The 18,665-nt window shown below is 38.7% G+C and overlaps 1 protein-coding gene across 1 annotated transcript in view; it reads right to left on the reverse strand.

Moving 5' to 3' along the window:
- Positions 1-18,665, reverse strand: part of ALDH1A3 (aldehyde dehydrogenase 1 family member A3) — a 34,698-nt gene that overhangs the window by 2,373 nt on the left and 13,660 nt on the right. Inside the window, exons 3-12 of the mRNA XM_075207666.1 lie at positions 15,915-16,055; positions 13,490-13,619; positions 12,387-12,448; positions 12,139-12,267; positions 11,884-11,997; positions 10,834-10,936; positions 9,342-9,526; positions 2,711-2,875; positions 1,716-1,873; positions 27-101 (exon numbers count right to left, since the gene is read on the reverse strand). Of these exons, the coding sequence (XP_075063767.1) occupies positions 27-101; positions 1,716-1,873; positions 2,711-2,875; positions 9,342-9,526; positions 10,834-10,936; positions 11,884-11,997; positions 12,139-12,267; positions 12,387-12,448; positions 13,490-13,619; positions 15,915-16,055 (1,262 nt within the window). The remainder of the gene's footprint in view (positions 1-26; positions 102-1,715; positions 1,874-2,710; positions 2,876-9,341; positions 9,527-10,833; positions 10,937-11,883; positions 11,998-12,138; positions 12,268-12,386; positions 12,449-13,489; positions 13,620-15,914; positions 16,056-18,665) is intronic.

Below are 18,665 nucleotides of genomic sequence, written 5' to 3' on the forward strand. Positions count from 1 at the left end.
ATTTCCAAAATGTAACCATCACTTACAGTTCTCTGCCATTTCCTGACATTTTGAAGCCTCCAAAGGGGGTCTGTGCATGGAGAGCGTTGTAACAGTTAATCCTGCAAGACAAAAGAAAAGGCAGATTAGGACACAGGCATTTATCAAGAATGGACTGTTAAACTGACCACATACATAGTGATTTCCATAGCTAACTTGGACATTTTCTGACAAATTGCACATAAAGCGCAGCACATGAGATGTTTCTCCAACACCAAGTATGGCTGAAAACAATTACAATGCGTTCAGCTGCCACATTAATGGGGAATTATGGTATCCAGACAATTATACTAAGTACCAGATGCTCAGATCTGTCCTTTGGCAAAATGTGATAAGTATGGAGTGTGTTGGACTGGGAAGACAGAAGACTCTCAATAGAACAAGTGAAACGTTTAACAATACAAATTACATTTACATTCAGTGACATATGCAGCAAGCCTTGGACATTTTATGCAAGACTTCAATAGGCAACCTAGAAAAGACTGAATGCAAATAAAACCTATATGTTTATTAATCATTAAAGTTTCACTTGTTCATTTGGAAGCTTTCTGTCTTCCCTATACAGCGAACTTCATTTTTACCTACTGAACGTCTTCCACTGATGTGACAGTGCAGTTCTAGGATCCTCGCAGATTCTTACAGTGGGACGAGTGGTCTCTACTTCATTTCCCCAAGTTGGGTTTTGTTATGTGAAATGTATGTAGTAAGTGGGGGCACTTACCTAATCACTGTGGGGTTTTGACTGGAAACCCCAATGTGTGGCCAAATTGGGCACAAATACAGACTTTCAGCAATCAAGCCAAACACCTAGATCATCAGCAGCAGAAACTACTTATATAGCGCCACTAATCCCGTAGTGCTGTACAGAGAACTCACTCACATCAGTCCTTGCCCCATTGGAGCTTACAGTCTAAATTCCCTAACATACATACACACACAGACAGACAGAGAGAGAGAGAGAGACTAGGGTCAATATAATAGCAGCCAATTAACCTACCAGTATGTTTTTGGAGTGTGGGAGGAAAGCGGAGCACCCAGAGGAAACCCACACAAACACAAGGAGAACATACAAACTCCACACAGATAAGGCCATGGTTGGGAATCGAACTCATGACCCCAGTGCTGTGAGGCAGAAGTGCTAAACACTAAGCCACCGTGATGCCCTCATATAAGTATGTATAGCAACAATATCCATATATAGGGGCGGATCTTATGGTTGGTACTATATCATGAATCAAATTACAAAAGTATAGAAAAAAGTTTCTTAAACCCTTCCCTCTTTACTGACAGGAGTGGACCTCTCTTGGGTCATCAGCTGTCACACCATTTCCGTGACAATATACAAGTTGTGTGCTCAGATGTGCCACTTATGCCACCACTCAGCTGAGTTATTCTGTCTGTTACTCTATACAAGTTATATCAGCCTCAGTTGGTCCTTTACATCAGTGCTCTGTTTCACTGTTTAAGCGATTTTATTTTGAGTGGTGGTCTATGCTAAATACATCTGTAACAATGTCATGTCATAGAAGTATCCATAATAACATATCATTATATAGAAACTGTGCACTTGACTGTAAACCAACAAATATTTTTCTGACATCTTATATACAGTAAGAACAGTTGATGAAACTCAGCCAAGGCCCAGATCTGTGAGGACAGATGCCCTGGACACTCACCACACCGTTCCAGACTGCAGGGCAGAGGCGACGGTCAGTGCTTTGTCCAGACTCTCTGTGAAGACAGCGGCTGTCAGTCCATATTCTGTGCTGTTCGCCCTCTGTATCACCTCCTCCATGTGTTTGAATTTCAGAATGGATTGAACAGGTCCAAAAATCTGCAGTAGACAAATGTATAGATTCTTACAGGGTATTGTACCTCTGCTAAACAACTTTGTTATCTAAACATAGAGCCGACTGTTATCTCCTTCTGTCATTTTAAATGTAATGATCCTTTAAGAAACGAAAACTTCATAAAACATACAATTTTAAGTGGTGTTTTGTAACTTGCTACTGTTAAATTCTATGGGGGTATATTTACTAAACTGCGGGTTTGAAAAAGTGGAGATGTTCCGTATAGCAACCAATCAGATTGCAGCTTTTATTTATTTAATGCATTTTACAAAATGACAGCTAGAATCTGATTGGTTGCTATAGGCAACATCTCCACTTTTTCAAACCCGCAGTTTAGTAAATATACCCCTATGTCTTCACAGCCAGTACTGCTCAATTCTATCTCAAATTCATAAACAAAATAGGTTATCTGTGCAGAATTATTTATACACATATATTTCGCTGAATAAGGTTTTCTTCCACTCTACTGAGCTTGTTCATTTTACACATCTTGGGCTTGAGCCTGAGTCAATTTGATCCTGGACAAAACCATTACAATGCAAGGGGTGTAAATGAGTTTATTATATTTCACACAAAGAAAATACTGTTTGTTTTTTTCATGTAGCACACAAATACTTGATAGCTTTATTTTTACACTGAAATTTAAAGTTGGTCTAAGCATGCTCTGTCCCAACTATAAATGTGTCCGCACATTTTACATTTACCTCCCCCTCCAATGGTTTTGCCGAGGTGCAAAGTTACTCCTTTTTTTTGCTTTGCTTTCCTTAATGACTCAGACCCCTTGGTTATTTTTGTAAGTAGTTTGTGTTATATCTAATTACCTCTTCCTTAGCTATCCTCATGTCATCCGTCACTGCAGAGAATACAGTGGGCTTAATGAAAAGACCCCGTTCTCCAACGGAACAACCGCCGCACTCCAGTTTGGCTCCTTCATCCTTCCCACTCTGTATGAGTTCCAAAACCTTGTTGAACTGTTTCTTGTCAATCTGAGAGTCACAGAGGGAAGGTCATATTCCGAAAAAAGAACTCAAAATAGAAACATCTTGAGAAACATTGACTTCTGTACACCATATTTATATTCTAGCTATCTATTTACAGCATTGATGCACAACCTGCAGCTCACGGGCCACGTCAGGACCACAAGGTCATTTTTTGCAGCCCAGAGGAAGCAGATACAGAGGGACCCAGGACAGAAATATTACAGTGGAAGAGAAGGGGAGTATTACAGATGTGAAGTGAATGGGTAAGGAAAGTGTTATGGGTAGGGCGACTTTTGAGGTCTCGTGTTTTGTGTTTTGGATCCGGATTTTCGCGATGTTTTGGGTTCGGATTTGTTTCGCAAAACACCTGCCGAAAGGTTTTGGATTCGGATTTAAGGTTTTGGATTCGGATTTTTTTTTGAAAAAAAAATAAAAAGTGTAAAAACCAAGTTTTTGGGCTTATTTTCACTCCTACGCTATTATTAACCTCAATAACATTCAATAACAATAATTTCCACTAATTTAAAGGCTATTCTGAACACCTAACACCTCACAATTTTTTATTTTTTTTAGTACAAAACGTTGCAACGAGGTATCTTTCTGGACTGCGTAGAGGAGTGTTCCCCACAATATAATTAAAAACCCATCAACTGGTCTGAATTACACCCAAAAATAGTATCTGCACTGCGTAGAGTAGTGGGCACTGGGCACCACAATAAAATATATAGAAAACCTTCAACAGGTCTGCATTACACCCAAAAATAGTATCTGGACTGCGTAGAGGACTGGCCACTGGCCACCACAATAAAAAATATAGAGAAAACATTCAACAGGTCTGAATTACACCCAAAATAGTATCTGGACTGCGTAGAGTAGTGGGCACTGGGCACCACAATAAAAAAATATAGAGAAAACCTTCAACAGGTCTGAATTACACCCAAAAATAGTATCTGGACTGCGTAGAGTAGTGGGCACTGGGCACCACAATAAAATATAGAGAAAACCTTCAACAGGTCTGAATTACACCCAAAAATAGTATCTGCACTGCATAGAGGACTGGCCACTGGGCACCACAATAAAATATATAGAAAACCTTCAACAGGTCTGCATTACACCCAAAAATAGTATCTGCACTGCGTAGAGGACTGGCCACTGGCCACCACAATATAATATATAGAAAACCTTCAACAGCTCTGCATTACACTGCACATACGGCTGCTCCTCCATCCTCCATCATATACATGTTGGAGTTTCAGCGTGTCAAAACCTCTTGTTTTTGATAATGACAGTGCATTTTCAATATTTTTCAATTTGCCCCACAACACTGAATGTACTTTATCTATGATACGCATCTATCTTTCTTGACTGCGTAGTGTGGTGGCCCCGGTACACAATTTGGTACCGAGGCCACAATATAATAAAAAACCCTCCACGGGTCAGAATTCCACCAAAAAAGGGTATGGACTGCGTAGTGTGGTGTGCCCGGAACACAATTTTTTACAGCGCCAACAATATAATTAAAAAATTGGGCATCAACTGTCACCGTTGTTTAATATCTGATACACCTAAATATGGACTGCACAGTGGAGTGGCCCTGGTAGTAAACGTTGTGAGGAAGCAACCTCCTTCGCCGCTCACTGACCAGGTTACCCGCTGCACTAAAAACTCTTTCCGAGTACACACTGGAGGGGGGACAACTCAGGTAAAATAGAGCCAGTTTGTACAGGGGCTTCCAAACTGGCTTTTTTTCCTGCCAGTAACAATATGGACTGTCTGATATGTCTACTTGGATGGTGTCAGCAAAGTAATCCTCCACCATTTTTTCAATTGTGACAGCATCCAATGCAGCGACAGTAGACATGTCTGCAATGGTTGGCAGGTCCTTCAGTCCGGACCAGATGTTATCAGCATCCCCGCCAGCGCCTCTTTTAGGAAAACTGAGCTTTTTCCTCGCAGCCATAGATGTGGAAGAAAATGAGGGTTTCCTATGTCGTAGGTGGCTGTGTAGGCTTGAATGGCCTTTTGATGCTCCTCCATCCTCTGCAGCATATAGAGGGTGGAGTTCTAGCACGTCACTACCTCTTGTTAATTTAGATTGCAAGGCTTGTAAATACTTTGAAGATAAAAAAAAGCAGGCTGCACAAACTGTGGAGCTAGAAAGTTAAATTAAATAGACCACTTTTTTTGGTGGCTAGTATCTATGCCCCCCCCTCCCCGCCCTACACTTGTAGTTGAATATAAAAAAAGCAGCCTGCATAGACTGTAGAACTAGAAATTCAAATATACAAAGAAATGGACAAAGGCAGTTTGGTATCTGTCTGCATCAGATCCCCTCTCCACTAGGAGTAAAATAGAAAACTATTCAGCCGTTATATAATCTAGAATATAAATAGAAATTGAGAAAGGCAATTTGGTATCTGTCTGCATCATAATCATCAACATCCTCCTCACCCCCAGCTACATCAATATCCTCCTCCCGGTGTACAACATTCACACCTTCATTAGCCAAATCTGTAACTGGACTGTGGGTGATCCTTCCAGCATATGCAGAGGGCGTGCTGCAAATGGTGGAAGGAGTCACCTCTTCCCGTACAGTGATGGGAAGGTCAGGCTTCGCAACCACCAACAGCCTTGGACTCGCCTTGGGGATTTGTGATAATTTCTCTTTAGAAGGCCGAGTTGTTTGCTGTTTTGTTGCTGACACCATAACTGTCTTCAATTTTTTGTAGGGGGGGGAGGAGGAGGAGGGCAAAGATCCTTGGGTGAAGCTGAACCACTAGTCATGAACACGGGCCAGGGCCTAAGCCGTTCCTTGCCACTCCGTGTCGTAAATGGCATATTGGCAACTTTACGTTTCTCCGCAGATGATTTTAAGTTTCTCTTTTTGCTACTTTTACTTAACTTGGGCTTTTTGGATTTTACATGCCCTGTACTAGGAGATTGGGCATCGGGCTTGGAAGACGACGTTGATGGCATTTCATCGTCTATGTCATGACTAGTGGCAGCAGCTTCAGCATTAGGAGGAAGTGGGTCTTGATCTTTCCCTACTTTATCCTCCAAATTTTTGGTCTCCATTATATGTAGCACAAGATACTGCAGAATGTGTGAACTTGGTAATATTGCAGTACCAATGGACTTATACTGCTGGATTGGTTTTGCAAATTTGGTTATAATAATTTTTTTATTTTATTTTTTTATAACTTTTTTTTTATTTTTTAAAAACTTGGGAATAATGGGGAAATAACTATGCCCTTAGAAGCACAGAGCACAGGACACAGCACCACTGGACTGAACAGGACACAGCACAGGACCCAGCAGCACTACGGAACTCAGCAGGACAGAGCACAGGACACAGCACCACTGGACTGATACTGCAGAATGTGTGAACTTTGTAATATTGCAGTACCACTGGACTTTTACTGCTGAATGTGTGAACTTGGTAATATTGCAGTACCAATGGGCTTATACTGCAGGATTGGTTGTGCAAATTTTGTGGTAATTAAAAAAAAATTTAATTAGTTTTTGGTATTTTTTTAAATAACTTTTTTTTATTTTTTTAAACACATGGGGAATATTGGGGAAATAACTATGCCCTTAGAAGCACAGAGCACAGGACACAGCACCACTGGACTGAACAGGACACAGCACAGGACCCAGCAGCACCACTGACCTCAGAAGGACAGAGCACAGGACACAGCACCACTGGACTGAGCACAGCACAGCACAGCACAGCACAGCACTGAACTGAACAGCACGAGATATAGCAGGACAGAGGACCACCTAACACACCCTCCCTCTACCCTGATCAATGCCAGAGTGAAGATGGCGGCGACTAGCGGGGAATTTATAGGATCCGAGTATCGCGAGATCCGACAACGGGATTATGAGTCAGAACCTCAGTTTCAGATTTGAATTTGGCGCCAATACCCGGATCTGTCTCGGATCCGACTCGGATCGGCAACGTTCGGGTGGGCTCGGATTTTATAAATCCGAGTGCGCTCATCTCTAGTTATGGGAAGGAGCATGGCATGTCCAATGTGATGTGACCTCCTGTAGAGGTGTGGTGCACAAACTTCTATTCTGATCAAGACTTGCACAATGGTAAAAACTTTTGAGCAAGTTCAAAAGTAAGTGCAACCTCTTCAAATGAGCACAATCTCTCAATGTGGCCCTGAAACTAAATATGGCTGTGCACTCCTGGTCTATAGTATGTATGCATATATCATATGACATCTATAACTAACAATATATTTGAGACTGTATCCTTGAAATGGACATTTGCTGCTTTTAAGCTATTATAAGAATCAAATATATGACTACACTGTTGTATTCATCTATGACGATTTATAATACTATATCAATGTTTAATATATACATAAGGCATAGCACATTGTATTTTCTCTGTAATTATGGTTATAATTTGTACACATTATTGGAAATTATTATGGTTACTAACAGACTTTATTATGGAATATACACCACGTAAATGTAGTAATATATGAATGATTTACCGTCATAAATATTTAGAAATATTGAATAAATAAGTTATATATTTAATACATTACATTATTCTAGTATAAAAGAGGGGGGACATGAGGAAGGAAGAGAAGAGAAAGTATCAGTGTATATCACCTTAATTCCAAGTGGTTGAACATAATACAAACACTTTTGGCATGAATATGATGATGTGACATCTTAATAATTAAATGTGAACTTTGCAATCTCTCAAATGGAACTTGGAACAATACAAAGAGGTATATAAGAGCTGCAACAGCTGTAACAATTAACAGCGAATATCACTGACAGTTTAATTTTGATAGAATTTGAATAAAACGGATGAATCACTCATTATTTTTTCCACCAGTACATTGGTGTCTACTGACACATTTCTCCGCCTACTCTTCCGTAATTGGCGGTTCCAACCGAAGGGCAGCAAAAAGTAGGCGGAGAAACGCATCAGTGGACGGCTACGGTCTGACGGAAAAAATATTGCCCATGCATCCCCGAGGTTTGCTCCACACCGTGGTTACAGCTTCCACTGAGTTATTAGCCGGCATATTGTAGAAAAATATATGGACTACTAACACTGCTTTCTGGATCAACAGAGAGACATATTGAAGGTCTAATACATTGACTGCAGATTTCATGACCTGTATTACATTTCCATTGTACTGTGGTTCCATTCCCTTCACATATGGAGAGTTTCTTTTGCAGCTAATTACCTTCTGAGATTGTCTCATTTAAAGTCATTGGAGAGTTTATAAACTGATCCTAATATTTTGATTATCTACTAGCTGCTATTTTCACTGGTAACCTGTGAGATCTAAATAGGTGTGGACTAATAAGTTAATCAATTTTAACTTTAAAGTGGTCGAAACCTATTTTGTATGTAGGAATAATCACTATTTCATATACATTCATATGTTGTGTATATGAGACTAATGTATTATGATTAATTGAATGTTTGGGCAGATACTATTTATGTCAGTTATGCCTGGCGTCATCATTGAATTGAATTTATTTTAATAAGTTTATGATATATCTGTACAAAGCTATATATTATCTATTTAATTTTCTATATTTATACAGGTTCCAGATCCCTGTCATTGAGAGCGGGAGTTCAGATAGGCAGAATTGTAATTTGTATTTGTCTATTAGCGCCTGATTTTTCTATCCTAATGGCACACGAGAAATCTTATAGGCTGAGTGAGAGGTGGTCCCCAGAGACGGGACAAGGCGCAGGTCAGAGGTAGATCTAAGAGGGCGGGAGGGAGAGTATTTTTGATATGAGATTTGAGATGTATGAAGGGGTGGTGTTGCTGAGGGCTTTGTAGATAAGGGTGAGTAATTTTAATTGGATTCTGGAGGACACAGGAAGCCAATGTAGGGATTTGAAAAGTGGTGCAGCAGATGTGGATCAAGGGCCTGATTCATTAATGATCTTAACTTGAGAAACTTCTTATTTCAGTCTCCTGGACAAAACCATGTTACAATGCAAGGGGTGCAAGTTAGTTTTCTGTTTTGCACATAAGTTAAATACTGCCTGTTTTTTCATGTAGCACACAAATATCAACTTTAAATTTCAGTGTACAAATAAGCTATTAAGTATTTGTGTGCTACATGAAAAAACAGGCAGTATTTAACTTATGTGCAAAACAGAAAACTAATTTGCTCCCCTTGCATTGTGACATGGTTTTGTCCAGAAGACTGAAATAAGAAGTTTCTCAAGTTAAGATCCTTAATGAATCAGGCCCCAAGAGAGGAAGATCAGTCTTGTTGCAGCATTTAAGTGGAAGCTATCAGAACAGAGGGTTAATAGTGTCATATACTGGACCAGGAAAGGTCCTATATTCCAATAATCACCCCTCATAGTCTTTCTATCTGGTCAACGCATACAATAAAGTATTCAAACTCAGATAAAATGTTTCCGATTATAAATGATTATATAGACGCAGCACATCTCTGTCTGTACCTGAGGGCCTTGTTCAGTATTAAATTCAAAAGGGTCCCCAAGAAGCCTCTTTTTGGCATAGTCCACACTTCGTTTGACAAACTCTGGATACACAGCTTCCTCCACAAACACCCGGGAGGCTGCTGTGCAGCATTGGCCTTGGTTGAAGAAGACACCTTGATGAGCGTATTTCACAGCTTGTTCCACTGTCAGCAGAGAGACATAAGATTAGGACAGCAATATGCGGCTATATTACTTATGTAGACATTAAAAGAATTTCAGCTTTCCCATTATTCTAACATAACTGGACAGTTTTCTTGTTGTGAATCTCAAGGTCTCTGGGTTTACGTCAAACCAGAGAATCAGTCAGCCCATATTCATCATCATCATCATCATTTATTTATATAGCGCCAGCAAATTCCGTAGCGCTTTACAATTGGATATTCAATGTCTTTTACTGATTGCATTTCTTTAGTATTAAAAAATTGATACGCTTGTTTAATTCAATTATACATTCCTATTTAGTATTGCTGGTTCATTAAAATACAAACTAAACAACATATTTAGATTATATTGCTGCTGAAGTTAAATTGTAAAACATAGCGGGATCAGTTCATTTTCAATTACTAATATCAGGTGATTTTCCAAAAAACTGAAAAGACCATTGAAAGTCAGGCTTTATAACTCATTTATGGAGGCACAAATTTCCATTTCATATCAGAAATTCACTCCTGTTTAATTATTAGAACATTCACAGATAATTCATACCTCTCATACCTCATATCTGGTCCTATTTGATAATTGCTATCCTTTTAAATAAACCTACTGCTAGTCTATACTAGTCACTCTGATCGCTGCTGAGTTAATACATCATAACACCATGGGGTAAATGTATTAACCTCCGGTTTCTTCAACTCCCGCGAGTTCAGTGTCTTCGGCGCTTAAATTTAAAGCGGCGCTGCCTTCTAAAGGGAAACTTCCCTTTACAAGGCAGCGCCACTTTAAATTTAAGCGCCGAAGACACCGAACTCGCGGGAGTTGAAGAAACCGGAGGTTAATACATTTACCACCATATATCCTTTAACATATACTGAGACTTGGAAACCTTGAGGTCTTTTATATACGACCCTCATCACATATATTTTTAAGAACATTTGCTAGAGAATGATTTTAGTGAAGAATTCAGATTTGGCCCAGATTCCAGGGGTTAATTTATAATCCACGCAGTGGCGGATCCAGGGCGGAACAATCACCCCTCCCCTAGCAGGCTGCAGCCGCACACAGTATAAATGTCCCTGTTTGCTGAGAGGCAGACAGTGAATCCTGCCAAGCCGCTCTGATTGAGTTTTAAACACAATAGGAGTTCCTGGACAGCATCCTCAGCCTGGTCTCTGCCGACAGGGACTTGCATTTAGTGTGCTGCCGCAGAACAGAGAAAGGTGACGGGGCATTTTTTGTTAGCTTCATAAGAGAAGAAAAGTTAAACAGCTCGAGTTAATATATTGTAACTCACAATCAGCGTCTGCAAAGACAATGCATGGGTTTTTCCCCCCGAGTTCCAGAGTGACACGTTTCAGATTACTTGCCGAGGCCGCTTCTTTGATTAATTTGCCAATCTGGGTACACAAAGATCATAACAAATACTTAGGTACATTTTTGAAAATGTATTTGATGTAAAAAAATGTCATATTTCATTTTTTTTCTTTTTGCAGTTGGAGGCTGCTATAAGATGACAAAAATCCCTGAATGTAAAGTTTGCCCGATCAGCTGTTTGTGCAACATTCTTGTGTGCCTGCTTCTTATTCAATGCTTTTTATTCAATACTTTTCTTGTGAATTTCTCTTAATATGCCTAATTCCTAGACAATTTAAGATACCATGTCTTGATCTTCACTAGTGCATATGACATGTATTAATTTGTATGAAATTCTAGATGGCGCACTACCCATACATAATAGTTGAAGCACCCAAAGGCCAGCCATACTTTTTTTTATATAACCAGAGTCTGTATAGTGACCCTTGAAGAATTAAGCCACATATGACAATGGAACTATACACAGTCCAAATACATAAAACTAAGATTTTATTATTACATAGTAATAATAATCTGTGGATCAAAGTACAAATTATGTAGGAGTTGTGAGAATTGAAGTCTCCATTATCATACATAATATATTGACATAAATGCTCAGAAAAAAAGGAAAAGGAACCCAGTATACAATCAAAAATATGTTTATGTACAGATGTGATGCTGTGTATAAATGCTATTACTGAGTATTAAAGGTAATAACTGGATCAAATCGCTATTTAAGAGACAAAATTAGGACACCTATGTCACATGAACTTTGCTGAGCCCAACTCGTGTTCTTTTGAGTGATATAACACCTATAGAAACCAGTTCTTATTTATCCAGGCAGAGCCTGGCTATTAAGAGTATGAATTCTGGTAATATAATCTAGTTAAACATTTCAATGAAACAAGCACAGAAAACAAGGACACATGAGAGCCCTAGGCTAATGAATGCACCACAATTCTACTGTAGGTGTTCATTTGCCAACACTTACCTCTGTAGAGCCAGTGAAAGCTACTTTGTCAATGTCAGGGTGGTGAGAGATGGCAGACCCAGCCGTGGGTCCAAATCCTGGCAATATATTAACTACCCCAGGAGGGAACCCAGCCTGCAAGAATAGCAAGATCAATATAATGTGCAATATATAATCTATAAACACCATACAGCACTCATGTACAGTATATAGATCCGATTTAATGTTTTATAAAGCATAGTCCAGGTCTTCCAGTGTGGGACATGTCACACCTACCTCTTCGATTAAAGACCCTATGTAGAGGGATGTGAGTGGAGTCTGCTCAGCTGGCTTGATCACCATTGTGTTCCCACAGCACAGAGCAGGACCCATCTTCCAGATCAGCATCATAAGGGGGAAGTTCCACTGAAACATACAAATGTGTATCACAGCATTAGGGTGGCCTGATAAGATGCGCTGTAAACCCCATCCCGATTCATAGCCATAGCTAATGGCCTTGGTTGTCATACACAATGGATACTCACAGGTGTGATGGCCCCACACACTCCCATCGGCTCATGTACGGTGTAGCAGAGATAACTTTCATCTAAAAGAACACAGAAATACATTATGATACAAATAAACCTTCACACAACTATACAGGTCAATACGAAAGATAAAAGCTTGTGAATACTTGGCAGGAGATAAAACCTGCCACTATGTTTTCTTTACTTTGTGTGTGCCAGGATTGTACATTTCACATGGTCTGCAGTTCAACCTCATACTGCTAGGTGGAGTGTCCATACCGTTACAAGGGGAAAGTAGGAGACACTTTCAAAACATGACCTTTGTTGCTAATTATAACATCATGTAACAACTGTGATAATAGTTTGTGTTCCGGCGAAGATCAATGCTTGGCAAGAGATTAAACACAATGCAACAATTATGAACCGGCCCGTGGGTAAGAGAACTGACGGTAAAGCAACGTACACAGACTACTTGTCAATTCTCCATTATAATTAGCGTTTTAATATGTCACTGTTCAGGAAGCACAACACTACTCAAATTGATGGTGGTATAGCGGTGAGTTTTAAAATGAAATAATGGTTGAGGGATATGGCATTGTAAAATAATTACATCTTCAGACAACTTTTATTTATTGGTTTGTACATGGCCTCTTGCATCAGCAATGTTATTTGTGGTGTCCATAGTTCATTGTGTTCGTACATTGTCAGGGTATACTGACATGCTCAGTGTGGAACTCAATAATCTCTAATTTTACAACCATTGTTGAGAACGCAGCTTGAATTGAGTGTACCACGTGGAAAACAGGAGTCTGTGTGTATCTGTCGTCAAGTTCACAAGATGCAAACTTATATCTTTTTCTTTTTATATGGAAAATAGGCTATTACTTGTAAAACTGTACAGCGTTAATGAACTGGGTTCTGATTTGTTATTTGGTTGTTGCTAATAATAATTATAATAAATGAACAGCAGTAATTGGATAATAGATCAGGTTACTGCATTAATGTTCTGTTGTTCAGTACAAAGGACTTTTGTGAAGATATTTTAGCACTATCATATCATTTCCAAAGCTAGAGGGAATAGTAGCCAGAAATCCAAAGCCATAAACAATATATGAACGTACCCACTGGGATTGTCCTTCCCTGTATTTTATCAGCCCAGCCAGCAAAATAGCGTAGAGTCCGGATACAGGCCTCCAGGTCTACGAAATAGGCAAGCAGAAAAGGTTTTCCAGTGTCCATTGTTTCTAGAGTCTGCAAAACAATGTTGGTTCAGTGAGGAAATGCACTGGAATGTCGTATGTAGGTTCAAGAGTTACACCAGTGGTGAATGTCTGATATGAAACAGAACTGGGTCTTTTAAGCATTAGATACCTATAAAACTTGTCTTCCAATGTATTTAAGAGTATTTTGTGTAACTTGATGCTGGGTTGTCAACCCTACATGAAAAGCTGAGTTCCGCTATTTCTTAAGGCTGCGTTCAGCGTATGTGCTGGAGAAGGGCTTTCTCAATAACATCAATGTAAATTCTACATATCGCTAATGTCCAGGAACAGTCCCAAATTGTTAGGATTTTCTAGGATTTTCCAATACAATGACAAAGTGTAGAACACAACTCCTCTTGTTTTGTGTACTGAATGTGATTCTCACTAGTTTATTCTTCTGCATGTTTTATAACTTAATGTGTATTGAACAGCTGTATTTAAAGTGCATTAACACTGCATTATATCCAAGACTAGTAAACATGTCATGATGGGTATCCTGCTAGGCAGTCTTCTATGCACTTGTTCAACAGTAAAGTTTCTGTAGAAATAAAATGCTAGCAACTATGCCTTATCTATGTTGCCGGGATAAATAGGCAAATGGCTCAAACTACCAAAAAGTAACACATTCAGTTCACTGCTGTTCCATGAACAGGCCTATTATCCTCATCATCATTTATTTATATAGCGCCACTAATTCCGCAGCTCTGTACAGAGAAGTCACTCACATCAGTTCCTGCCCCATTGGAACTTACAGTCTAAATTCCCTAATATAGACACACACTCACACAGACAGACAAAGAGTGAGATAGACAGACAGGCAGAGACTAGGGTCAATTTTTAATAGCAGCCAATTAACCTACCCGTATGTTTTTGGAGTGTGGGAGGAAACCGGAGCACCTGGAGGAAACCCACGCAAACACAGGGAGAACATACAGACTCCACACAGATAAGGCCATGGTCCGGAATCGAACTCATGACGCCAGTGCTGTGAGGCAGAAGTGCTAACCACTATGCCACTGTGCTGCCCACCTGTATTGTAGATACAACGGTGGCCTGTATGTGATTTTGCTTCATGAGACCAGATAGGACGTTTTCTTCCTTACTGTCTCTTAAAAAAATAAGACGATCAAAAAAAGCAGATAATGTTATCTGATGATGAAAGCAATAACAATGTACATGGATTGCTGCCTTTTGTGTGTTTTATTAACATTGAGTCTATGGGAGTGCATCTATAAAGACATAGGGCTATATTTACTAAACCGCGGGTTTGAAAAAGTGGAGATGTTCCCTATAGCAACCAATCAGATTCTAGATAGCATTTATTTAGTACATTCTACAAAATGACAGCTAGAATCTGATTGGTTGCTATAGGCAACATCTCCACTTTTTCAAACCCGCAGTTTAGTAAATATACTCCATAGTGTGTATTTTCAACTAGTTTTAACGTGTTCTCTTTTTGTCTGTGTCACGTGCTAATAACAGGAAGTTCAGCCATTTTAGATGGAGGGCTACGAAGGTTGCTGAAATAGAAAAACATTCTTCTCCACAGAAGCCAGGTAATAATGGCTTGTTATATTTTTATAGAACAGCATTACTGAGACCAGCTCATATAAACAAATTGCTCCTCATTTTGGAACACACCTACACTCTCAACAGGAAATGAAATTCTGGGAAATTATTGCAAACGACAGTGAGCTGAGCAAAATGTAAAACAAAAAAAAAAATTTTTGAGCATTGAATTCAGAATAAAAATTTAGAATTGTTAAATAGACATTTGGCTGTATTAACGAAAACTTTGTTTGTATTTACCACTGATCTTTACAAAGTTTTGCAGAAATAGTCTAAATTTTTATGAACTTCTTAAAAACGTCAAGGTATATTTGCTAAACTGTGGGTTTGAAAAAGCTGAGAAGTTGCCTATAGCAACCAATCAGATTCTAGCTGTCATTTTGTAGTATGTACTAAATAAAGGATAACTAGAATCTGATTGGTTGCTGTAGGCCGCTTTTGAATTCCATGTAAACAAACTAGTTTAACTCAAAAATGTCTTGTTTCCTCCATTTTTCACAACCACTGCCTCTGTGAATTTGAGCCAATGTCATCCTATGTGCGGTGCTGCGGAACCCTAGTTGCACCTTATAAATAAAATATGATAATAATAATAATAATAATATTAAATATTGCCTATGTACAACTTAAGCTAAATTGCAATCACTTATGATAATCCTTCTAATATTACATTGCTGAAAGGTAAGTAAAGTGGATAGTTCATGGATGGTCTTACAGCCAGGATATCTCTGTCTCGCTCCAGAAGGTCGGCCAGCTTGTGAAGCAGCTTTCCCCTACCGCTGGCATCCAGCCTCCTCCATGGGGATCCCCTCTGGAATGCAGCTCTTGCTGCTTCCACCGCTTTGTCCACATCTGCCTGTGGAACACCAGAGAGCAATTAATCATCTGTAACACATCAAGGCGCCTACTCATTATAGGGCGATAAGCCCTCCTATCTCTGGATAAGACGGGTCTCGCCAGGCGATAGCTCCCAATTCTAAGCAAGGATTGTGTCTGTACAAGTATAAGAAAAAATATAAAAAAATATATATTTTTATAACTTATTCCCCAAAGAAACAATTCAAAGACTAAAGCATTTTTTTGTATTAATTTTCTTCTGTTATCGCCATCCTGATCCTTGCTTTGCATGAGGATGTTATCGCAGGTGTGACCTGGCAAACATTTCTATTGCTGACAGAGACCCGCTGATCGTATCACCCAACATTTACAATCCAAAAAGCGGGATAAAATAACCCCCGCCCCTGTTCAGTGCACAAACAAGTTTGGGTACAAATCCACCCACTTTAATGTTAAGTCCCCACAAATCAGAATGTTGCTCTAAAATCGTGACCATTGGTTGGCATGCCTTGATGTATAGGCCTGGTGAATAGGGCTTTTTCACCTTTTAATAAATAGAACCTTCAGACTGTATGTAAGTGTATAAATCTGAAAGTGGAGGTTAATTGTCCATAACATTGTGGAAAATTAGCTCCACATTACCCATGAAATACATTCTCTTTTACTTCTTTTTACAAAGAAAGAATTTGACGTAACCAGGAAGACTGGCGGTATCTTTATAGACCACGAGACAGTTTACTGTAAAGACAAAATATCTGCACCTTCCGCTTTTTATACAGACGGGACACACATGGATCCCAACTTTGCTCAGACCATAAAGTCCACCCCAGAGTCCATTCTGAGTGTTAATGAAATAAAACCATGATAGGCCCTTATTCCTTAGTCCCTCAGGATAAGCTATTTACTGCTGGGTGAAGTAGTCCAGCTCGGCTGTAGATAGGTGTTTTGATAATAAACAAACATGAACAAAGCCAAACTGTTCTCTGCCAGAAGATGCCTGTATTCCACTCTAAGCTGATCCTTCGTCCTATGCTGATTCGTATTACCGATAAAAGGAGGAAGCTGAATACAGTTGAGGGATTCTGTCATGTGCAACTGTAAACTGAGAGTCGTTCTGTCCCTGGAGAGCATCGCTGAATCTTCAGCAGGTAAGCCTCACAAATTACTTTCTATGCAGAAAGACAGATATGGGATAAATAGTAAAGAGGTAGTATATTTCATGTTGCTGGGCTAACATGTGGAATATATTGAAGGTAGAACCAATGGATCATTATACCTTAGGTGGCACAAATCAAAGGACAAACAGAAATTTCAACGTTATTTAGAAGGGGATGAACTAAAATGGAGATTGTGAGCCAGGCCTTCTGGTCCAACATCTGTGCCTGACCTCATAAATGCTCTACAGAATGAATGGGCACATTCCCACAGAAACACTCCAACATCTTGTGGAAAGCCTTCCAAGAAGAGATGACGCTGTTATCGCTGCAAAAGAGGGACCAACTCCATAGTAAAGTACATGTATTTGAATACAATGTCATTACAGTCCCTGTTGGTGTAAAAGTCAAGTGTGCAAATACTTTTGTCCATATAGTGAATCTACCTATCTATCTATCTATCTATCTATCTATCTATCTATCTATCTTTCTATCTATCTATCTATCATCTAATATATATCTGTCTATCCACCTGTCTAAAATCTATCTATCTAGTCTATCTCATATCTATCTATCTCATATCTATCTATCCTATCTCATATCTATCTATCTAACTATCTATCCTATCTCATATCTATCTATCTATCTATCTATCTATCTATCTATCTATCTATCTATCTATCTATCTATCTCATATCTATCTATCTATTCTATCTCATATCTATCTATCTATCTATCTATCTATCTATCTATCTATCTATCTATCATCTAATATATATCTGTCTATCCACCTGTCTAAAATCTATCTATCTAGTCTATCTCATATCTATCTATCTCATATCTATCTATCCTATCTCATATCTATCTATCTAACTATCTATCCTATCTCATATCTATCTATCTATCTATCATATATTCTATCTATATATCTATCTATCTATCTATCTATCTATCTATCTATCTATCTATCTATCTATCTATCCTATCTCATATCTATCTATCTATCTATCTATCTATCTATCTATCTATCTATCTATCTATCTATCCTATCTCATATCTATCTATCTATTCTATCTCATATCTATCTATCTATCTATATATCTATCTATCTATCTATCCTATCTCATATCTATCTATCTATCTAATCTCATATCTATCTATCTATCAATCTATAATCTATTCTATCGCATATCTATCTATCTATCTATCTATCTATCTATCTATCTATCTATCTATCTATCTGTCCTATCTCATATCTATCTATCTATCTATCTATCTATCTATTCTATCTCATATCTATCTATCTATCTATCTATCTATCTATCTATCTATCTATCTATCTATCTATCTATCTATCTATTCTATCTCATATCTATCTATCTATCTATCTATCTATCTATCTATCTATCTATCTATCTATCTATCTACATATCTATCTTATCTCATATCTATCTATCTATCTATCTATCTATCTA

The sequence above is a fragment of the Mixophyes fleayi genome, chromosome 4 (assembly GCF_038048845.1).
Source record: "Mixophyes fleayi isolate aMixFle1 chromosome 4, aMixFle1.hap1, whole genome shotgun sequence".
Taxonomy (NCBI): Eukaryota; Metazoa; Chordata; class Amphibia; order Anura; family Limnodynastidae; genus Mixophyes; species Mixophyes fleayi.